Source organism: Phoca vitulina, unplaced genomic scaffold (genome assembly GCF_004348235.1).
Source record: "Phoca vitulina isolate PV1807 unplaced genomic scaffold, GSC_HSeal_1.0 scaffold52, whole genome shotgun sequence".
Taxonomy (NCBI): domain Eukaryota; kingdom Metazoa; phylum Chordata; class Mammalia; order Carnivora; family Phocidae; genus Phoca; species Phoca vitulina.
In genome coordinates, this window is record NW_022589755.1 from 7,742,650 (window position 1) to 7,763,847 (window position 21,198).

General features: G+C 58.4%; 2 protein-coding genes and 1 non-coding gene across 3 annotated transcripts in view; all 3 read right to left on the minus strand.

Annotated features, from left to right (window-relative positions):
- Positions 1–737: 737 nt before the first annotated feature.
- On the minus strand, positions 738–9,193 carry NOP53 (NOP53 ribosome biogenesis factor). The gene is made up of 12 exons (XM_032388664.1): positions 8,829–9,193; positions 8,295–8,359; positions 6,481–6,589; positions 5,651–5,850; positions 5,189–5,259; positions 3,986–4,081; positions 2,581–2,685; positions 2,300–2,503; positions 1,867–2,042; positions 1,611–1,677; positions 901–977; positions 738–798 (listed from the first exon to the last, which is right to left on the minus strand). The coding sequence occupies exons 1-12, from the start codon at positions 9,155–9,157 to the stop codon at positions 738–740; spliced, it is 1,560 nt and encodes a 519-aa protein (XP_032244555.1). The 5' UTR covers positions 9,158–9,193.
- Positions 1,460–1,568, minus strand: LOC116622519. Its single transcript, XR_004297585.1, has one exon. It is a non-coding gene; the product is annotated as a small nucleolar RNA SNORD23 (small nucleolar RNA).
- A 1,621-nt stretch (positions 9,194–10,814) lies between the features above and the next one.
- EHD2 (EH domain containing 2) overlaps positions 10,815–21,198 on the minus strand; it is a 17,252-nt gene continuing 6,868 nt past the window's right edge. Inside the window, exons 4-6 of the mRNA XM_032388687.1 lie at positions 20,588–21,000; positions 15,074–15,238; positions 10,815–12,642 (exon numbers count right to left, since the gene is read on the minus strand). Of these exons, the coding sequence (XP_032244578.1) occupies positions 12,091–12,642; positions 15,074–15,238; positions 20,588–21,000 (1,130 nt within the window). The 3' untranslated portion in view covers positions 10,815–12,090. The remainder of the gene's footprint in view (positions 12,643–15,073; positions 15,239–20,587; positions 21,001–21,198) is intronic.

Consider the following 21,198-nt stretch of genomic DNA (forward strand, 5'->3'; position numbering starts at 1 on the left):
GGGAGGAGGGATTAGTTCCTTCTGATGCGCTTCAGGCCCCTCACCTTTATGGCCCCCTCTTGGGAGGGAATCCACCTGCGTAAAAGTACAGTAGGTGCTCGGCCAACGTCAGGAACACCCGTGCGACAGGGCTGTAGCCAAGACCTGCCTCTCAGTCACCCAGGCAGAAAGATGTGGGCTGTGTCCCGTCAGACACCCAGCTGGGATCTCCACTCCTCTTCCCCCCAGCCCCCCACCAGCCTGCAAGCCCCATCTCCTCTGCCTACTTTCCCTAAGATCTTGCCACACCAGGCTTTAGTGGAGACGAATGTTCTGGTGCTAGAGAGGGACACAGAGAGAGAGGGAAGCTGCCCTCAGAAGGGACACAAGTCACACGGGAGCCCAGGGTGTCAGTCAGCGGTGTTTTATTGTGGGGTGGGGGCTCCGGCATCCCGCGGCGGCTACAACCTGGGGGCAGAGGAGAGGGGACTGAGGGTGCATGAGGGGAGCAAGGGCCCCACGGCCTCACCCCCTCGACATGCCCCAACTCTGGCTCGGGCCCTTCCATTTCCCTTTGGGGACCCTCCCCCGCCCTGACTCTGGGTTCAAGGACATCCAGCAGACTGCTCCTCCCAGGTGTGGCCAGGGGATCCCACCGGGAAGGAGGGAGGGACAAGGGCTCCTTCTTCTCAAGCAGCTTGGAGGGGTTCTGTCACAGCCAGGAGCCCAGTCGGCCTGGCAGGGAAGGGGAGTGCCACTCACTGGATCTCGCGGAACGCCCGCTTCTCCACCAGCTTCACTTTGTACTTGCGCTTGAACCTGTAGGAGGAAAGGGAGCGGTCAGGGGCCAGCAAGCCCACCAAGCACAGGCACGAAGCTTCCCGGAGCCCTCACTCCCCACGCAGCCCCGGGGACCCTCACTTGGCTCTCTCCCGAGGCTCGATCATGTTTCTCTTCTGGAAGCTCTGGAAACGGTCGCGGAGAATGTTGCCTTCAGGCTGCGGGACACAGAGAGGGAGGCCTCAATTGTGTGCGGGGGGGGGCTCTGACCTCTCCACGGGGCCCAGCCTGGCCCTGATCTGGTGGGGTGATGTGTGTGGACCCCAGGCCGCCTGGGCTAGGTTTGCAGAATCTATAGGATGGAGGCTGCTGAAGAAGCGGAGAGCATGCAGGGCAGGAGGGGCACCAAAGGCCGGGGGTCAGACCAACAGGGCACACGGCTGGCCCACTAATGAAGTAGAGTTGGTTGGAGCCCCAAGGCAGGCACAGGGCCCACGGCCGCGGCGAGGAGCCTAGGGCCACTGGGAGCCATGGCAGGTTCTGAGCGGAGGTGGGACAGGGCCCATGCTGAGCTGTAGGGAGACCTATCCAGCACTGCAAGGCCAGGACACCAGCTTTGGGACGTGGCTGGGAGGAAAGCGTCTGCAGGTCACAAGCTCAAATCATCATACCAGCAGGCCCCTCACCCCCAAGGACCCCGTGCCCTCAGCCCCCAGGCATCAGCCCAACCGGCCCAACCTGGGGCAGCCATGATGTCGCCCACAGCCCCTGGGGGCACGGGGAGCAAGGATGGGTATCATCACTGGGCACGGGGGTCTCCCCAAAGCACAACACCCCAGATGGGCAAGTACCTTTAGGGTCCTGAGTGAGTCAGACAGCTCCGAGCTGAGCTGCACGTCGATGTCGGGGGCCTGGTACCTAGAGAACACGGGCGTGGGGTGTTCAGGGGCTCGGCCTTGCCCAGGGCAGAGTTCAAAGGCCCCACCCGGGCAGCAGGCCTTCCAGAACATGGGGCTCCGTGGGGAAGAGATGATCTTCCAGTAGGAGACCAGGCAGAGAACCGGGACACCTGCCCCCCCCCCCCGGGAGCCCCCCGCCGGGCCTCACTTGAGCCGCCCCAGCCTCCGGGGCCTGTCCGCCTCCGCCAGCCGCCGTGCCCGCCGCTGCTCCCGCCGCCGCGCCAGCTCCGCCAGCCGCCGCGCCACCTGGGCCTTGATCCCGCGTAGCCTGAAGAGCTCCTGGTGCCGGAGCCGCGCGGCCCGCACCTCGGCCTGCTGCACCCGCTGCGGCAGGGCCGGGCGGAGTCAGGGGCCGGACAGAGCGCCGTCCCCCTCCACGGAGGCCCCTCCAGCGCCCCTCCCCCGACTTCTTCACAGCCGTTTCCTGACACCAGCGTCCTTACCCACTGGTGGCCTGCAAATCCCACTCCCCAAATATTAACGACCAGGGCACAGAGACTGGGTCTAGAACAGTCCCTGCTGCATCCTGAGCCCCAGTGCTGCCAGCGCAGCAGGGGCAGACCGGAGCCCGCGGTGCTCACCATCTTCTGGGCGGCCTTCTCCCGCCGCCGCTGCTGCTCTGTCTTCTTCTCCACGGCGGCCAGGCGTATGGGTGCAGGGGACGCCTCCCCGCCTGCGGCCTGCTCCCCTCCAGCCTCGGGGCCCTTGTCCGGGCCCTCGCCCGGCTCCCCCTCCCCGTCCGACTCCTCCAGCAGCCCCTGGCACAGCTCCTGGAAGGCAGACTCCTGGGGCGGGAGGGAAGCGGTGAGTCGGGGGCCGTGCGGGGGGCCGGGCAGGGAGGGGTGGGCAGGTGTGAGCTTACCTGGGTGGCAGGCTGCTCCGAGGGGGGCAGGGCCAGCTGCCGCTCCAGCTTCTCCGCGTCCTTCTGCCGCTGCAGCTCGACCTCGTGGGCCGCCAGCAGCAGGGTCTAGGTGGGGAAGGGGGTCGGGGGTGAGGCCCCAGGCCTTTCCTGGGACTTACAGACCTGGCCCCACCCCTGCACCCGCGGCCCCTCTCCACCCCCCGCACAGCCAGGGGGCGCTCTCTACTCCCAAGCCTCCTGTCTGCTCTGTCCTTTCAGAGGACCGCCTGATCCCTGAGCTCTGCACGCAGTACGGTTTTGTTCACGCGAGACACAGAACAAGTAAATCCGTAAAGACAGGAACGACAGTGGGGGCTGCCTAGGGAAGATGGGGCACGGGGGGGGTGGTGATGGCCGATGGGCGCCACGTTTCTTTCTGGGGGGATGAAAACATTCTATCGTACTGGTGAGGGCCACACAACTCTGCGGATACGCTAAAAACCAGTAAATTGTGTGCAGTAAGTGGGCGAACCCTCAGGCATGGGAATCCTATCTCTGTAATACAGTTCTGTGAAGAACAAAAGACACGGGACTGATCTTTCCACGTTGTCCCCCAGCAGCCACGTCAGTCCACGGGGGAACGGACTACGGTTCGTGGTCTCCTCTGCTTGTGACCAGCCTCATCCTGCTCCGTTCGGGGTCATGGGGTCTGTTTCTGCGGACACCTTTTATCAGGAGCGGAAAACTGCTCGCTCCTCTCCTGGTTGGCTAAGAGGCCCTCTTATCACGAATGAGGCTGAACGGCACTCGCTCGAGCGTCCTGCGTCTCCTCAACGATCTCAATCTCTCTCTGGGGACCTGTGCTCCCTGGGGGCAAAGGGTCTGTCTCCTCTGTTCATGACATCCATCGCCAAAATACACAGTGACTCTCACAGCCAGGTATCCCACTGCTGACCTAGCCTAGGCCTGAGATAAATCTTACCCGCTTGGACTGCTAATATTTCTTTGAAGCCTTTTGCATCTAAGTCCCGTGGACTCCCCGAAAGATGGCGTGGTCTCATACACCCCCGGGCCTTCGTACATGCTGTTCCTTGCACACGCCTGAAACACCCATTGCCCTCTTCCCACAGCAAGCTCCTCCTCACATCTCTGCTCTAAACTCTGATATTGCCTTCCTCCAGGAAGCCCTCCCTGACCCCCGAGGCTGGGTTTGGCGACTCCTCTGGGTTCCTTCATCCCAGGCCTCTGGGTCATCACTGTCTGGGAACAGGTCTGTCTCCCCCGCTGGACCATGAGCCCCAGGAGGGCAAGCGGGGGGCTGCCTCGGTTGCTGCTGACTCCCCAGCAGTGGGTGGACACAGAGGAGGCACCCGGTGAGGCCAATCCAACCAAGCAGCCAGGCCCCAACTGAGGACAGACCGCGTACCTGGTGGTCCTCAAAGGATGGGTTGTAGGAGGCTCCGGCCGGTGTCACCTCCACGGCAGGGACCTGGGAGGGCTTGGTGTGCAGATGTGGTGGCCGCTGGAGGAGGACAAGGCAGCATGAAGCCTGGCAGCCCCACGACTCGAGACCTCACAAGCTTGGGTGCTGGGATTCCAGGCTTGGTAGGCGGCAGAGGCCTCGGCAGGGCCCACGGCCTTCAAACTGCGAGGTGCCTGTGGGTCTGGCGTCTAGAACGATGGACACCTGCTGCCCAGCTGCTGTGCTACCCACGGGAGCCACATCCCCAGGAGAAGCAAGCTCCCTGCAGGGAGAGGTCCTGCCTGCCTTTCCTGAGAAAAGTCCCCGTGACCCTGTGGCGGGCAACACTGGCGTAAACAGGGGTACAGGGCACCTTGATTTTAGTCCCCAGTCTGTCACCCTGACACCTGCAGCAGGCTTGGGAGAGGGTGGGGGTGCGGTCATTCAGAGCAGGTGACAGCGGACAGAGGGCTGGCAAAGACTCTTAGTATGGCCCCGGCCCCTGCCGGGAGCTGGTGACAAATGCAGAAACCCAGGTCCACAAGGAATGAGTCTGAATCCGATCAGGACCTGCACCTCAACAAGACTGAGGCAGGGGCGGGGGGGTGGTGGTGGTGGCGGCTTCCCAACTGGCCTCTGCCTCAGCAAAGGCCCTCAGTCCCCAGCAGAAGCCTGGGGGTAACCCTGGAAGCCCCCTGCCCCCACCTGCTCCCCACCCCCGACCGCCCGCCAGTCCCAGTGCTTCTGCCCAAGGGCGCCATCTTGGGTCCCTCCCACCCCCACGATCCCGCCTGTGCAGAGCTGCCACCTGGACCCCATCACTCTCCTATGCAAAACCACTCAAAGGAACACTCCACACCCTGAGTGGCGCTCCCTCCCACCAGGCCAGCGCTGCCCCTGAGCCCTCGAGTTCCCTGCCTGGAGGCCCTTCCCTCCCGTCCAGGTCCAGGCCTCTTCCCAGTGAAGCTTTGCTTGCCCCCTGAAGCACCTCCCGCTGACTGCCACCACCCGGCTCTCTCCTCCGGAGGCACCAGCTCGAGGCCCAGCTCCTGCACGTGTGGTCTTGGCCACAGGCTGAGACCGAGGCTCCAGGGCCCCCATGTAGCTCCCACCACCCCAGCCCTCCTCCGACCCATCACCAAGGGCACCCTGCTGCCACGGTCTCACCTTCACCCCTTTCTTCTTGGTCTGCTCCAGGAAAAAGGTGTCCTGGCCAGCCAGGGGTCGCTCCAGAGGGTCTGTGGAGGCAGTGAAGGGTGGCTGCTGGGGGCTTGCCAGTGTGGCCTGAGGGCTCCCTCCCATCCCTCCCCCGCATAAAGACAGCACCGAAACATGGGTAAGGGAAGGAATGACTCTCAGACCTCAACGGGTTTTGAATGCCAGGCAAAAGAGCATCTGGACAGGTCCAGAAAGCAGAAGGGAGCCAAGGCTAAGGGGCAGGGGGCGGCCCTCAGGAAAATGCACTCGGGAAAGGGGAGCCCCTCCAAGACGTTGAACTCTGCTGAGGGTCATCGAATCAACAGCTGCAGAGTACCTCCCTTAGACACTGTGCTCTTGTGCAGTGCACAACCTGCACAACCGTGCATGGCAGCCTTGTCCCCACCCACAAGTAACAACAGGAGCACTCACTGTCTTTGGCCCAGAGATCATAAAAAGGCCGCTTAACGGTGTCTTGGGGCCCAGGCTTGGCTTTGGTCGTGGGAGGGTTGAGGAGCCGGGCCTGTGCCCTGCGCACCTCCCAGGGCAGCTCGCCCTGCTTGGCCAGCTTCTCCCATAGCTGCTCCTTCCGTTTGAGTTTCCTGGCATTGGGGACCTGGTGGGCGAGGACGCTGGGTGGAGAAGCAGTACAGGTGGAGTGAAGCAGAGGCTTGAGAAAGGGCCCAGCTCCTCCCAGTCAGGCTCTGCACCCCCACTACTAGGCAGCTCCTCCTGCCTCTCCTACCCAGCTTCAGAGCCCATCTCCTGACCTGGAGCCAACAACACGGTGGCCTCGGCAGCCCTCGCCCTGTGATCTCCCAGGAACCTCACATATCACTTCAAAACCGACATCAGGTTCGCCCCCACAACCGTTCCTCCCATATCCCCATCTCAGGAGCCGCCCTCTGTCCACCCCATCACCCATCCAACCTCCCCTCCTTCAGAGCTGTCACTCAGCCAGCCTGATGGGCCTCCTGATGGCTCCCAGCCAACCCTCCTCTCCATCCCCAGAGCTCCCAGGTGGGCTGAGGCCCCGCACTTGCCTGCCTCAGCCACAACACCCCGGCCCCCACCTCACTTCCTCCGATCTACCCCCCAAAGCCCCAATCTGACCCCATCCCTCTCCTCTAGGTGATGCTCACCTGACCCCCTCCCTCCCTAGGAACTCCCTTAGGGCCAGAAGTGAGTGGCACCGCTGCACAGAAGGGCACGATGCCAGAGCCCAGCAGGGAAGACGGGTCTGGGGGTGGGGGGACACTCACTCTTTGGGGGCAGGGACCTTGGATGTGTTCTCTAGGATGAGGTCAACACGAAGGGGTTTCTTGAGAAGAAGTGACCTTTTCTGGCTTTTGGTCCTCTTCTTGTTTAGCTCTGGGGTTGGGAGAAAGGAGCGCAATCAAGGGCTCGGGCCTCCTTGCTTCCCAAGACCAACTCCCCACCCCCTGCATTTCAGCTCCACGGCAGCCATCAGACCCGCATCCTGGTGCAGACACGGAGGCCCCAGGCTGGCCCCAGGCTTCCACCTGGGGAAAGAGGTGCCCAAGGTGTCCAAGCTCTGCCCAGCCCCCCAACATACCCATTTCCTGGGCCACCTGGAGGCAGCCCTGTGCTGGGAACAAAGAGAGGGTCAGACCCATAGCCCTGCCCTCTAAGGACTCCCGGACAAGGCAGGAAAACCAGGAATGCTAACGAGAAAGAAGGCGACCAAGTGACACTGAGGCCCAGGGAGCTGGACTCAGGACCCAAAATGGCTGATTCTCAGCACAACGGTTTTCCACCTTCTTTCACCTGATAGCAAAAAGCAAACTCCACGACCAAACACCCTAGGACAGAACCCACGTCCTTTCGTTTCCTAGGCTACATCATAGAAGACTTTACTCCTCTGTGCTTCCAAAATGAGAACCTTAATGCCTAACTCACGGGGTTGTCTGGAAAGGTAAGGACTACGACAGCATGAGGCACCGTGATCACCTGGGAAAGCCCACAATCCCTATTATCTTTCTTTTTCTTTTCTTCTCTGTGTCCCCAGGACCTGAAACTAGGAGCCACGAGTCGGTCAGTCACGTGCCACTGGAGCTGCTGTCCCACCAGAACGGAGCCCGTAAGCCACAGCCAGACCAAAAGGCCACGAAGAGTGCCTGTATCTTTCCTTTTTAAGCCAAAAGCAGAATCTATAAACTGCCTCTCCTCCGTTCCCAAACAGACTTCATACTGGCCAAAGCAGGCCTTCATGACTACCCTACCTGTTCACTAGGGCGGGTCCTGCCTTCCCCTTGCTGTTCCACGCCCGATCGGCTCACTCCTGTGAAAGGTGACCTCTTTAATAATCATCTCTCACTCGCTTGCTCAAAGTCTCCTGCACCTCAAAGCAGGTCCCTTTCCGGCTCACTGAAACAGGCCCTCTCACGTTCCAGACCCCTGCACTGAACCCACACATGCTCCCTAAGGGCATCCTGCTGTTAAAGCCCCTCGCCATTTGCTCATTAAAGCAGACCCTTAGCTTGTTTTCTATCCCCTCATTAAAGCGATGGTCTATTTTTGATCTGTTTTTCTACCTACTGATGGAAAGCCTATCATTCGCTCAAGCCATCCCTAACTCCCCTCTCCTGTACTCTGTTTCAGCAGCCCCCCCTCCTCCCCCCGGCTTTTTGGCAAATAAAAGCAAGCAGATTAAGACGAGCTTCTTACCTACTTACCTATTACCTACTCATTAAAGCAAATCCTCTTATTCCTATTCAAGCACATCTTACTAAAACAGGTCTCATCCCTTACAGCTTTTCTGCAAGTTAAGCAGAGACCTGCTAATTTACATCTAATCTACTCAGAGGCAAGACCCCTGCTGGCTTCTCTGTGCCAGATGGAGACTTGGGAATTGCCAGATTGAAGACTGAGAGCTCGGAAACCTCAAAAAGGAAATCTGACTTGTTAGTCTTTCATTCCAAGCCCTCTTATTTATAGTAAAGACCTTTCCTAGCCTATGCCTGCCATCCAAGCCATGTCAATAATAAAGACTCTCTCGGAGACTGAGATGGACTAAATAAGGACCAAGCAGGCACCACCGAAAGCTCTTCCTCACCTTTTTTCTTGGAGCCGGTATCCACGAAGAAGAGTTTCTCATCTGGGGCCTCTGATACCAAGCCACTGGGAGACAGGAATGTAGAAGGTCAGCCAGAGACGTTGGGGAGGGGGCAAGCTGCTGGGGAGGGAGGTTTAACCTCTCAGGGGCCAGGCTTTCCTCTAGTACTATGCTCATTCAAGCGCCTTCTGTCCGCCATGGGATCCCTCCACGCTAAAGCTTCTCCCTTCAAATCACAGAACTTGGTACTTAACAGATCATAATGCTTAAAATATCGTAATATTTAATCCTCAGCGCTACGCTAAGGCGGGTGCACGGGCACACTTACACTACATTACTTACTTCCCTAAATTCTAATTTAACACTGGGAGTTCTGTATCTGCTGACCCAACCAAAACCCCACACCTCACCCCAGAGTCCAGCGGTGGCCGGAACACACACGCGCAGCCCCCCGGAAGTCCCCCCAAGCACGCTCGGCCTCGCACCCCGCCACTCCGAACGAGGCCCGGCTCCCGGAAGTCCCGCCCCACGCACCCGCTCGTGCGCTCCTGCAGCCGCACGTCCTCCAGGAACTGGTCAACTTCCAGCCCCAGCGGCTCCTCTGCGAGCCGCCGCCAGCCTCGTTTCTTATTTCTTGGGCCTCGCCGCCGCCGCCTCAGCGCCGGGTCCACCGAAGTGGGCCGCAGTCCCAGGAAGCCGGAATCGGCCTCGCTTTTCGAGCAGCGCGTGCAGCCGCCGTCACTGCCTCCCGGCGCCATCTTGGCAAAGGAAGCCTTGGATCGCCGGCGCGCCGAAAGCCGGTTTGTGGCCTGCGCGCGCAGATCTCCCGCCCCCTCCAGTGACCTACTTCCGGTTACCGCCATCTTGGTAAAGTGTCTGGAACCGCCAAGGGGCGGGGATAAAGGGTAAATGTCTCCTCCCTCTTATGCCAATTCCCGTCGGCCGCGAGTCGCGGGTTCGCGGCTCTAGCCCTAAGCAAACAGCTTTACTGCGGCCCAGGAATATTTTTAAAATCTGCGTATGTTTTTAATCTGTAACTTACTGATTATTATTTTTAGACCAGCTGTCTTAAAAAAGAAAATCAGAACCGTCGGTGGCAGATTCGGCAGAAGACACGCTCCAGTCTCAGAACGTTTGGCTTCTCAGTGTTCCGATCCTAGAATCTTGGAAATCCAAGAGATTTCCGAATGTCGAGTTGGGAGCACAGAACCTCATATATGCGAGGAGTGTTAGAAACATACAGTGTTGGCAGTGTAGGCTCGGAATCAATCCTGGGCAAACTGCTTGGCTGTGCCTCACTTTCCTCATCTGTGAAACAGGGACGATTATGGTACATCAACCTTATAAATTATTCAGGAGAGGAAACGAGATAAACGCGCGGTGTTTAAGATTGTGCGTGGGGGATGCCTGAGTGGCTCAGTAGGTTAAGCGTCTGCCTTGGGCTGGGATCATGATCTCGGGGTCCTGGGATCAAGCCCCCAGTCGGGCTCTCCGCTCAGCGGGGAGTCTGCTTCTCCCTCTCCCTCTGTGCTTTCTCTCTCTATGAAATAAATATAAATAAATCAATCTTAAAAAAAAAAAAAAAAGATTGTGCCTGGTATCTCAATGTTAGCTATTGTTACTGGCTCGCCCCCTGAGGTTTCATCTTAGAATCAACTAATCTTTGCTGTTTACAAATAAGGAAGGAAGCTCGGAGGCCCTTGGGCGCTGGCAACCATTCACAGGGATCCAGGGCTGCCTACAGGCCGCTCTGGACGCGAAAGGGAAGAAGGCACAGAGAGGGAGGGCGCCACGCCGGTGGTCGCACAGCGGAACCCAGCGGGATCCTCGCGACCCGCCCGGGAGCCCCGAGCGCGGACCGCCTGGCTCCGGGGTTTCAGCGCGCAGCCCGCGCAGCTCCCGAGTGCCCGCCAGGGGGCGCTGGGAGCCGCGAAAGCGGGAGAGCGCGCGTGGGCGGGGAGAGCGGGCGGTCAGCGCGTCCCGGCCGCGGCGGGTGTGGTCGGGGGGCTCAGCCCGCGGGGTCCGCAGGCCGAGGCCCTCGGGCGTGAGCGCGCGCGCGTGCGCACACATGGTGGTCCCTGCGGGCAGCGTCCCCTCTCCTCCAAGAGCCCGTTTGTCCCTGGTGTTACGTGTCAGGGGTGGCGTCCCAGGTGGCGCACGCTGGAGGGCGGGGCGGAGGCACGATGTGCCCGAGCTCGCGCGCACACAACCCCACGCCCCAGGGCTTGGTTCCCAGGCCCCCGCGGCGGGAGGTGGGAGGGAGGGATGTCCCGGAGGGAGGGCCCCTGAGTAACTTTTCTTCGGAAAATATGTCGGTCTGGCCCCCAGCCCAGGCCTGAGTCATCAGGCTCTGCTGCATTGAGTCATGGCCTCCACCCCCCGCCCTTGGGACCTCGGAGGGGACCCCCCCCCCCCGCAAACCTCAAGCTCTGCCCAGGACTCTTCTTCCCTGGGAGTCTGGGGAGAGCCATCCCCGCCCCCCCCAACCCATCCCAAGACAGCCTGACTTCCACGTGGTTAGAAGCCTTGGCTTTATTTGCTCTGTGGGAACGCTGTTCGCTGTTCGCTGTTCGGTTCACAGGCCCCTCCTAGGCATGGGGGGGGGGGGGTGACGGTGGGTGTGGAAATCCCCGCGAGCATCGTGGGGGGGCGTCGTCCCCACCTATGTCACCCTTCCCCATCTTTTCCATGGGGTCCCCCACCAGGGTCAAGCACTAGTAAGTGGTGAAGGCACAGAAGGGTGGAGGGTCGGACGTGAGGGGTCCCTTTAGGGAGGAGAAGGGAGAGCTATAGCACCAAGAGCCCCCCCCACAACGCATCCCTGAAAGGGGGACTAAAATAAAGCCCTGGGGCCTTTATATCTGGTAGGGGCTCTACTTAAATATGGGCTGATGGCAGAGAGGCTGTGCCCCTGTGCTCTACAATTCAGGCCACCAGCTGTGGGGAGCTTAGGGACGGGGGCAGCCAGGCTGGGTTTTCAAACCAGGGCCCTGTGGGCCGAAGCCAAAAATACCTCAAAGTGGGCACAGTCTGGGCGAAGCAAGGATAGAAGGGGCTTTTCTGTCTGCTAAGAATCCTTAGTACAGAAAGGGGTGTAACCAGAACTGGGCGGAGGGGCTGAAGAGGGGTCCCTCTGAGGAAGTAGGGGGTTGTGTCTCCCCTCTGAGCCCCCAGTGGTCCCAAAGCCTGAGAACAGGATGGAGTTTGGGGGGATGGGCAGTCCTTGCCTGGATGGGCAAGAAGTGGGGAAGGGGGCCTTTGTGTTTGTTATTTCAAACAAGGGGCCACTGGACTATGGGGAGAGGCGAGGGGTCCTGCCCAGAATTGGGGATCGGGCTGGTTAGGGCCTGTGTCTGTGTGTGTTTGTGTGACTGTGTGGGTTCTCCCTCCTGAGAACGTCAGCCCCCTGAGGGCAGATACACGTGTCTGTTTTGCTCTCTGCTGTATTCCCCAGTGCCCAGAACAAGCCCTGCACATCCAAACATAGTACGTGCTCAATAAATACTTGAATGAACGATGACTGAATCGATGCCTCTGTGCGTGTGTGTGTTAATGTCAACGGGATGTGCCTAAGTGTATGTGAGGGTAGAGATGCAAAGGCCGGGCAGAGAAGCCTTGCACCTCCCCTGGTCCCCACTGTCTGGCAGAGGGGAGTAGAGAGACCCCCATCCTTACAGCTGAGAAGGTGGGCAGACAGCGTGCGTGCAGGCTGGGGCGGGGGTGAGCGTGCAGCCAGCTGGTGCTGGGGAGCCACAGCAGGGCAAGGGGGAGGGAGGGCCGGCAGGCAGTGGCTGGCTCACTCTGCAGAGCCCTTGTGGCGCCGCTTGGAGGGCGGCACCAGGCGGCGGGGCAGGTTGGTGGGCAGCCCGTGGCCCTCGAGCTTGGCCTCGATGAGGTGGCTGGCCAGGGCGAACTCCTCGTCATCCAGCATGCCGTCCCGGTCGACGTCACTCAGCTTCCAGATGCGCCCCAGCACCGAGTTGGGGAGCTTGGTGCCCACCATCCAGGTCTTGGCCTTGGTGCCGCTCAGCTTGCCATCGGCGGGCGCCAGGTTGTAGAAGATCTCGTCGTACTTGGACTTGTCCTTGGTCACCACCCACTCGGCCTCGTCGTCCGAGCCCTCCTCGCCGTCCTCCAGGGCCTCATCGGGCCCCCGCTCCACGAACGGGCCCATGTGGGTGCCCTCAAAAGCGCCGCCCTGCACGCCCACCTCGGTGCTCTCCAGCTCTTCCTGCCGCAGCAGGGGCATGAGCTTGGCGATGTCGTGGGTCAGCATCTCGTCCAGGGCCTCCAGCAGCTTCGGCTTCAGCGAGTGGAATTTGGTGAAGTCGTGAGCCATCAGCAGCTCCTGTTGTGGGGTGAGGGGGAGAGGGGAGCACTGGGAAGTCAGGGGGCACCGTCCTCAAGGCCTCCCAGCCCCATGGGGGCAGCGGGACCCTCGGGCAGCTCACTTGGTAGCAGGTCCCAGCTGAGAGGTGCGTACCTGTGCAACCCATTTCACTCGGGCACCCACCACTCAGAAGAGACTAGGACAGCGGGGTCCCAGGGGCCCTCCCCCTGCACCAAGCGTGTCCCCAGGATCACTGGACGGTAGGGTCGTAAGTGGCCCTGTGAGGACTTAGACCAGTAGCTGTTTACCAGCCGGCAGAGGATTTCAGTATTCCGACAGCGCTCCCAGCCTTACCCAGCACAGCCCTGGCTCTGCCCAGCCTCTGGGGCGCCCCAGCTGCAGCTGGCCGGCACCCCGTCCCAGTTGTGCAAATCGAGAAAATTCCATTCCTGCTGCTCCATTAGCTCTGTCACCCCACTTCACAGAAACGGGTGAGTGGCTTGCTGCCAAGTTTGGAGGTTAGGTTTGGGATGGCCAGATTATTAGGAGCTCCTGGGACAACCCTCCCCCTGCCCCCCTCCCTCCAGAAGTCATCTTGTGCTAGAGCAGCTGTGGGGCTGGATTTGTGGTCACGCTGCTTCTCTCCCGCGGCCGCTCTGAGTTGCTCTGAGTCGCCCGCACCAGGAGACTCACAGCAAAGACCGATCCGGTTCATGGCACCACACTGAGGCAGAGAGGCCCACTGATCTGGACATAAAGGGGTGGGGGGGGTCTGGACTCCAGGGCCAGCCTGCCCAGGTCCCAGTCCAGTTCTGCCACTTAGGAGCTGTGTGCCCTCAAGCAAGTGACTTCACCTCTCTGGGCGTCAGTTTCCACACGTGTAAAACGGATCAATAACATTAGCGCTCCCCTCCCTTGGGAGGATGGGAAAGGCTAATGAATTCATCTGGATAGTGTTCCAGAACTGTCAGTGTAATCTTACCAGCTGCTGTTTATCTAGCCCAGTGGTTCTCAGCCACGGGAGATGTTGTCCTTCCCCAGTGGACACTTGGCAAGATCTAGAGCCATTTTTGATTGTCACAGCTGGGGGGGGGGGTGCTACACGCACCTAGAGGTCAGGAGGATGCAAAGATCCCGCAATGCACAGGACACCCCTGACCACGAACACTCTGACCCCAAATGTCAGTAGCGCTGAGGTTGAGAATCTTGATCTGTGCCACACACTGATCTTAGGGGGCTGCAAGCACTGGCGGATTCAGCACCCACAGCAATAGGTAAGTACTATGACAATGCCCATTTCCCAGTTGAAGAAACTGAGGCTCAGGCAAGGTGACTTGTCCAGACTCAAGGAGCTAGTAAGTGGCCGAAGCGAAATGCAGTCTACCAGAATTCCTCAGAGTCTTGGGTTAGAAACCATCTCAGACCCAAAGGTCACAGGCTTGGAGTATCAGCCTAATGTAGTCTCAAAACAGAGGCTCAACCCCAGGCTGGGGGTGCTAGTCCCCACCTCCTCCACACCTGAGCCTGGACCTCTGTCCCCATGTTTATTTGGTCCCTCCTGCCCCGCCCCCCTCCAGTAGGTCTTCATTCACCCCCCTGCCACTGCACCCAGACCCAGTGCTCTCCCCAACACTGGTTAATTCTAGACCTGGACATGCAAGGGGTCCCCCCATTCCCATCTGTCCCTTCATCCTCAGCACTGGAATCTCTGAACATTACCTGGGCACCTGGCCACCTAGAAGGAAGACTACACTTTCCAGCTTACAGCCAGCCTTGGCATGTGCCTACCTTCTGGCCAATTGGATGTCAGTGTACCTTGCATACACAACTCTAGAATTGTCCTTTCCAATACTGGAGCTATGTGTGGTTATTTAAATTTAAATTAGCTAAAATTAAATAAAATCTAAAATGTCAGTTTTAATGGGGCTAGCGGCTACCATATTGCAAGGCAGAGCACAGAACATTTCCATCATGGTAGAAAGTACTATTGGACAGCACTGTTCTAGAAAATGTCCTTAAAGACAGAGACTGTACCGGTAGCTCTCCCTCCCTTCTCCCTCATCCCTTCTTGCTGGCTGGAATGCAGACAAAATGGCTGGAGTTTTGGCAGCCATTCTGTACCATGTGCGGATCTTGGAACTGGAGGCCGGGCATGGAGGAGAACTAAGACAGAGGCGGACTTGGTCCCTGGCTCTGTAAAGCACCAAACCAGCCCTGGACCACCTTCTAGGATTTTATGGAGAAAAACAAACTTCCATCCTAATGAAGCCACTGTTCCTTGGGGTTTTCTCTTCATTCCTTTGTCCTAACGCACACAACCATGCTCTTATGGAACCATTTGCAGGAGGTGCTTTCCAGAACCTGCCCTCCATCCCTCCCATTTTCGAGGCCCCATCCCAAAGCCCACAGAAGCTGACCCCTTCCGCCTCCCTCCCGGGCGACCTCTCACCTGCATCTTCTGGCAGTCTGGGAAGTCACCGGGAGATATGTGATGCTCTAGCTGGATCTTGGCAAAGACGACGGGCAACTTGAGGATCAGCTGCTTCTTCTTGTTCTCCTTCCCAAACACGGAGGGCATCTCCTTTTTCAGGTAGCTGATGATGTACGCGTGGACCTGTAGGAGGAGAGCGCTCACCTGAGCCTGCGGCACCATCACGCGGGGCCCCACACCTAGAGCTCCTGATTCGCATGGCCCGGAGGGGGGCCTGAGAATGTGCATTCTGACCCTTACAGGTGAGTTGCTGCTGCGGCAGCCGAGGGCAGAAGACCCCCTCCTCTCCTAGGCAATCCACCTCCACCCCCCAATCTACATACCAGCCCGAGCCTCTCCCTGGATTGCCTTGTCCACATTCCTGGACAGCTCCATCTTTTGACACCCAGCGGATTCTGGGCCCGGCCCCCAGAGCTGTGTCACCCTCAGCTGTGCCCATCGCGGGAACAAAGGGCACTCCCACCTGCTCCCTCCCCAGTTGAGGCCAGACTTCCCGAAACCTTTCCTGATTTGATGCTTCTGACTCCTCACCAGCCACATCCAGCCACCAGCGAGCCCTTTGCCTTTTACCTCCTACATCTGTCCGCTCTGTTTTCACTGCTTTCCACGTCAGGAGGCCACCACCCCCACCTCCCCACGCCTGCCTGGGGAGGCACAGCAGGCACCCCACGGGTCTTCTGGCTTCTCTTGCCCCTACAATGCCTTCTCCAGGCAGCGGCTGGAGAGGTCTTTTTGTTTTTTAGGAATAAACACCAGATCATGAAACACTGCTCCGAAGTTTCGATTTGCTTCTTATCCAAGTACGAAATTCCCTACTTGGATAAGTCCCTACAGCAGCAATTCTCAAAGTGTGGTCTGGGGAACCCCAGGGATTTCCCCCCCACCCCCACCCCAGCCTCTTTCAGGGGTTCACATAGTCAAAGCTACTTTAATAACAATACTAAGGTGCTATTTGTCTTTTGTGCTCTCATTTCCCCCCCAGGGGACAGTGGAGTTTTTAAAGGCAACAGGAGGTGTGATAGTGTAACTGAGTGCAGGAACAGATGTGCAAAATCCAGAGGTCTCCTTCGAAGCCAGACATTAAAGAGATTTGCAAAAATGTAAAACCAGGCCACCGTCCTCTGGAATTTTTTTTTTTTTTTTTGGTTTGGAGAGAATTTTCATAAAATGTATGGGACTTAGGTTACCAAGTCCTGGGCTTATGGTTATTTAAAAACTGATCTTATAATATCTATTATCCATATTAATTAATATAAATTGAACTATCATAACTCATCGATAACATTTATCATCAATAAATTGCTACTTATTAATAGTTAAATGGTTATTGTTGGTTAAGCCAATATTACTAGATAAATATTAAACATTTTCTCAGTTTTAACTTCTGGTATGGCCAATGTAGACAGATTCAACCCATGTACCTACACACTCTTTGGGGCGCTCAATCATTTTCAAGAGTGTCGTGAGCTCCTGTGACTGGAAGTTTCTCTAGAGTCTGGCTCCTGGTGTTTCATCCTGCATCCCCCCCCACCCTGTCCCCGTGCCAGCTTCCTCACCTGCTATCCTTGTCCCAGCATGCTAATATTTTTCTTACCACAGGGCCTTTGCACATGCCACTCTCTGCCTGCAGCCCTGCTCTGATCTCCCCAAGCTGGCTCTCTCAGCTTCCTCTTGATGTCAACCTCCTCACAGAGGCCATCCTATGAGAAGCAGGTGCCCCAACCACCACCATCTAATTATTTTCTACTGTCACTTCCCTGCCCCCCACAATGTTTATTGCAACCCATCCTTATTTTGTTTATCTGGTGGTTTACTTATTCTGTCTCCTTCCATCAGAATGTGAGCTCCAGGAGGGCTGGGACCTTATCTGTTCCCTCTGTCCCCAGCATGGGCACGGTATGCACAGAAAGCACTCAAGAAATACTTGTGGAGGGAAGCAATGAACTTGGGAACCTTTGAGCCCCAATCTCCAGAGTTATCAAAAAACAAACAAGGAGGGCAGAATCATGAACATTTGCATTTTTGAACTGGAAGCTCAGTAATTAACTGCATATGCTTAAATAAAAATAGACTATATCTGGATAAAGACACAAGAAACTTCTCATGGGGGCTGCCTCCAAGGAAGAGGCCCTGTGAGCTGGTGGGGGGTTGGGGGGAAGATCAGGGCTGGGAGGGAACATGTTTAACCAAGCTTAAATGCTTTACCATGAGATGGTCTTAAATGTTCGATGGAAAACACTTGTTTGAAAGTTCTCTTAATGAATCATAGGTTTAGAATGCTAAAAATCTTGGCGGTCCCTGGCTGGTTCTGAAGCCTTATGTCCTCCCACCTCCACCACTCTGCCTCCTCCAGCCATCCTGGGCTCCTTGTTGGAGCCTGTTCCTGCCTCAGGGCCTTTGCACTTACTGTTCCCTCCTCCTGGTAGGGCCTCCCCCAGACCTCCACTCTCCCTCCTTCAGGTCTCTGCTGGGAGACCCTCCCTGACCTCCTTAAAACAGTCCCTTGCCAATCTCCTTTCCTGCTTCATTTTCCTTCCTGATCCTTATCACATACAATACTGTATGATATTATAGATTCATTTGTTTAATATCTACTTCCCCAGTGAAAAGTAATTCTACAAGAAAAAAACAACATTAACTCGTTTGTTCCCTGCTCTATCTCCAGGGCCCCAAACAGTGCAGAAGCACGTTGTAGGTGCTCAGTAACTGTTTGTTGAATGAATGTCACTGAGCCGCCTCAGAGAAGCTCAGTAAGAAGATTCAGGGCACCTTGGCCTCTTTAGCATCAGACTCTCCCAAGGTCTTGGCCTCAAATATCGCAACACAGTGAAATCGCCCCTTCTCGCCCTTACCACTTCAACCAAAGGACGGAGCCAGGTCACTCATCCACACCCTATATCGTCCAGACAGGGAAACCGAGACACCGAGGGGTAGTTACCCAGAGTCCAGAAAGGCCCTGTACTTTGGGGGAGAGCGTGTGGGGAGGTAAATGGTGGGGACTGTTGTTTGATGGCTAGACCAAGTGTGGTGGCGGAATCACACGTGGGGAATGTGTGGGTGACACGGAGCAGGGGAGGGGCAGGGAGGCTCGGTCACAGTTGGACCCTGGGTGAGGGGCACTGGGGAGCCACAGATGGATCCGAGGGAGGTAGGGGAAGGAATGGTCGGTCGATAGGTGTGAGGGGTCAACGGGGCAGGGGCGTGGTCAGGCTGGTGGGCGGGACCTGCGAGCGCGGGCCAATGGGGGCGCGGGGGCGGGGCCTAAAGTGGCTCCTCGGGGACCCAGAAGAGGGAAGGCGGGAGGGCGCTGATGGCTTTTCCAGAGAGGAAGCGGGGGAAGGTGCCAGGAAGAGATAAGGTGGGAGGGCGGGCTGGGCCGGGGCGCGGGTCCCGGACTCCGGGGTTTGTCCGGGTTTCCGGAGCCGCCTCCTGCCCGGCGGGGGCACCAGGTGTCCGGCCCGACCCCGCCCCTCTGTCTCACGGCCCTGGGCCCCAGCCCCCGCCGCTCTCTGCGTCCCCGAGGGGCCGGGGGTCCGTGGGAGACCAGGGCGAACCGGAGGGGGCTGCTGAGAGAGACACGGAGGAAGACAGAGGGGGAGAGATAGGCGGGGAGATAGAAGGAGAGAGGGACAGAGAAGGAGGGAAGGGGAGAGGAAGCGCCCGAAAGAGAGAACGAGTAAGAGGGAGAGAGATGGACGCTGTGAAAGAGGTAGAAATGAGGAGAAACACACAGAGAGAGACAGAGACACAGAGACAGTCCAGAGCCTGGGTGGGGGAGGAGGAAAAGGTGGACTCCGAGGCTCAGAGCCGTCCCTGCTGGGCCGCTCCCTCCCAAGGAGGATTCCTGGGGCGGGGGTGGGGGCCCTGACTCACCCCCTCTCTGCTGCTCCTTAAACCAACGCCTCAGGCTCCTCCACCCCCCATAACCTTCTAGGCCTCCCTGCCTGCCCAGCTTCCTGCCCCACCTCCACCCTGGCAGCCTCCCCTATGAATGTTCCATTTGGCCTCCAAAATCGCTCTCAAACCAGTGCTCCCCTCCCCCTCCCAAGGCCCTGTTGGGATCCAGGCTCCTCCTTGTTCCTCTGTCCCCAGCCTCCTCCATGGTCTCTGGCCCCAGTTTAACAGCCCTTGAATCCACCCACCAAAAGGCAGCCTGAGTAGGACCCTGTCCCTCCTCTGCTCTGAACCCTTCCATGGCTCCCCAGTACCCTCAGGACAAAGCGCAGGTTCCAGGCCACAGCCCTGGGTGGTCTGACTCCCGCCTCACCAGCCTCAGATTCAGTTATTTGCACTATCTACACTGGGTTCAACACTGACATTTTCCCTCTTCCTTGAACTGGCCATGTTCTCATCTCCGGTCCATGCACTTGCTGGTCCCACCATCTAGAATTCCTTCCCCTCCTCATCCTCCTTTTCCTCCCATTTGCAGCTCTGATGCCCTCTCCTCCAAGAAGTCTCCCGCCCCAATTCCCCCTGGGCTCCCCAGGACCAGCCCTAACCATGCTGGCTCATCACTGTCTGGGGATGGGTCTCTCTCCTCCCCTGAACGGCTGTGGTCACTGCTGTGTCCTCAATACCACCCAACACAGGGCTGGGGACGGGAGATTTTGTTGAACAAGAGTGTTGGTTCAACGGCATTCGTTCAATAAATATTTACGGAGCACCAACTCTGTTCCAGGTTTTGGGGATACAGCAGCGAACAAATTCAGACGTCTCTGATTCTGTGAAGCTTACATGCGAGTGGAGACAGGTAGTAAACCCAGAAACCCAATGAATGGATGATGTCCGGCCAGGCAGCAATGAATGCTATGAAGGAAACTACAACGAGGATAAAGCAAGACTCACATGACAGGAGCGGGGAGGGAGTTATAGTCATAAGAAGCGAGGGCAGACAGGGAAGCCTTCCTGAGCATGTGGAGCAAAGAGGAGGTGAAGGAGGTGGGGAGCGAGCCAAGTGGGAGAGAGGTGAGGAAGGGGGAGGGGTTCCAGGAAGAGGGAACAGTAAGTGCAAAGGCCCTGAGGTAGGAGCAAGGAGGCCAGCGTGAAGTGCAATGGGTGATGGGAACGGAGTGGAAGAGCAGGACAGCGAGGAAAAGCAGCGTGGAGGTGGAGGGGGAATGGGACGGCTGTGGACCTCACCGGAGTCCCGGGTGGCTTGTGCGCAGAGATGGGCCATGATACAACGTGACTGGTGGTGGGACGTGGATGACAGGACACAGAGGAGACGGGGAGATGCGGAAATAGAATGACAGATGCGCAGCAGCAGGGGGATGACTCCCCATGCCATTCGGCTTCCCCCACTCCACCTTGCGCCAGAATGACCCGGCCTGGAGGACTCTCTTAGACTGGTGAACTACCTCATCAGAGAGCCCATAAGCCAGTTGAGACAGGATGGGAGGCAGGGCAAGGGCGGCCCCTGCCTCGGCGCTCCAGCCCTGCCGCCCCCCACCCCCGCCCTCCTGCGCTGCTCACCCGCACCAGCCGGGCCCTCTTCACTAGGTCGTTGAGCTTGCGCAGGGCGGCGTGGCGCGGCAGGCCCTGGATGTCGCGGAAGAGGTCCTGCTCCTCCAGCTCGAAGAGGCGCCGGTTGTCGGGCACCAGGAGGGGCTGGGACCAGAAGGAGCCGATGTAGACGCGGAGCACCTCGGGCGTGCCCACCACCTTGCCCAGCGCCCACATGAGCGCCCCGTAGACGCGCATCAGCTGCTGGGTCTCAACCATGTCCGCCTTGTTGAGCACCACGCGGATCTTGTCCTCGTGGCCCCGCAGGGCGCCGATGGCCTCGGAGAACTCGTCGGAGATCTCCAGCTTGTGCGCGTCGAAGAGCAGGATGATGAGGTCCACGCGCTCCGCGAACCAGCGCAGCACGGCCGGGAAGTCGTAGCCTGGGGGTACGCAGTGGAAGCGGCACGAAGCGCAGAGGTCAGCCCCCCTCCCTCCAGCCTTTCGCAAGCATCCATTCCTTTGGTTGGATAGCGAACTGTACAGACGTTCAGGCTGTTAACTTTCGAAACCCTTCTCTGGGCCAAATAGCCAAGGGCCCAAGAGTATCCCACGGCTCTGCCCCCCCCCCCCCCCCCCCC

Excerpts from the sequence above, each read along its gene's own strand:
- NOP53 (XM_032388664.1), bottom strand. The coding sequence starts at position 9,157 with ATGGCGGTAACCGGAAGTAGGTCACTGGAGGGGGCGGGAGATCTGCGC. Across the intron at positions 2,504-2,580 it reads CGGAGCAGCCTGCCACCCAG|GAGTCTGCCTTCCAGGAGCT; the intron begins GTAAGCTCACAC and ends CTCCCGCCCCAG. Across the intron at positions 978-1,610 it reads ACTCACTCAGGACCCTAAAG|CCTGAAGGCAACATTCTCCG; the intron begins GTACTTGCCCAT and ends TGTGTCCCGCAG.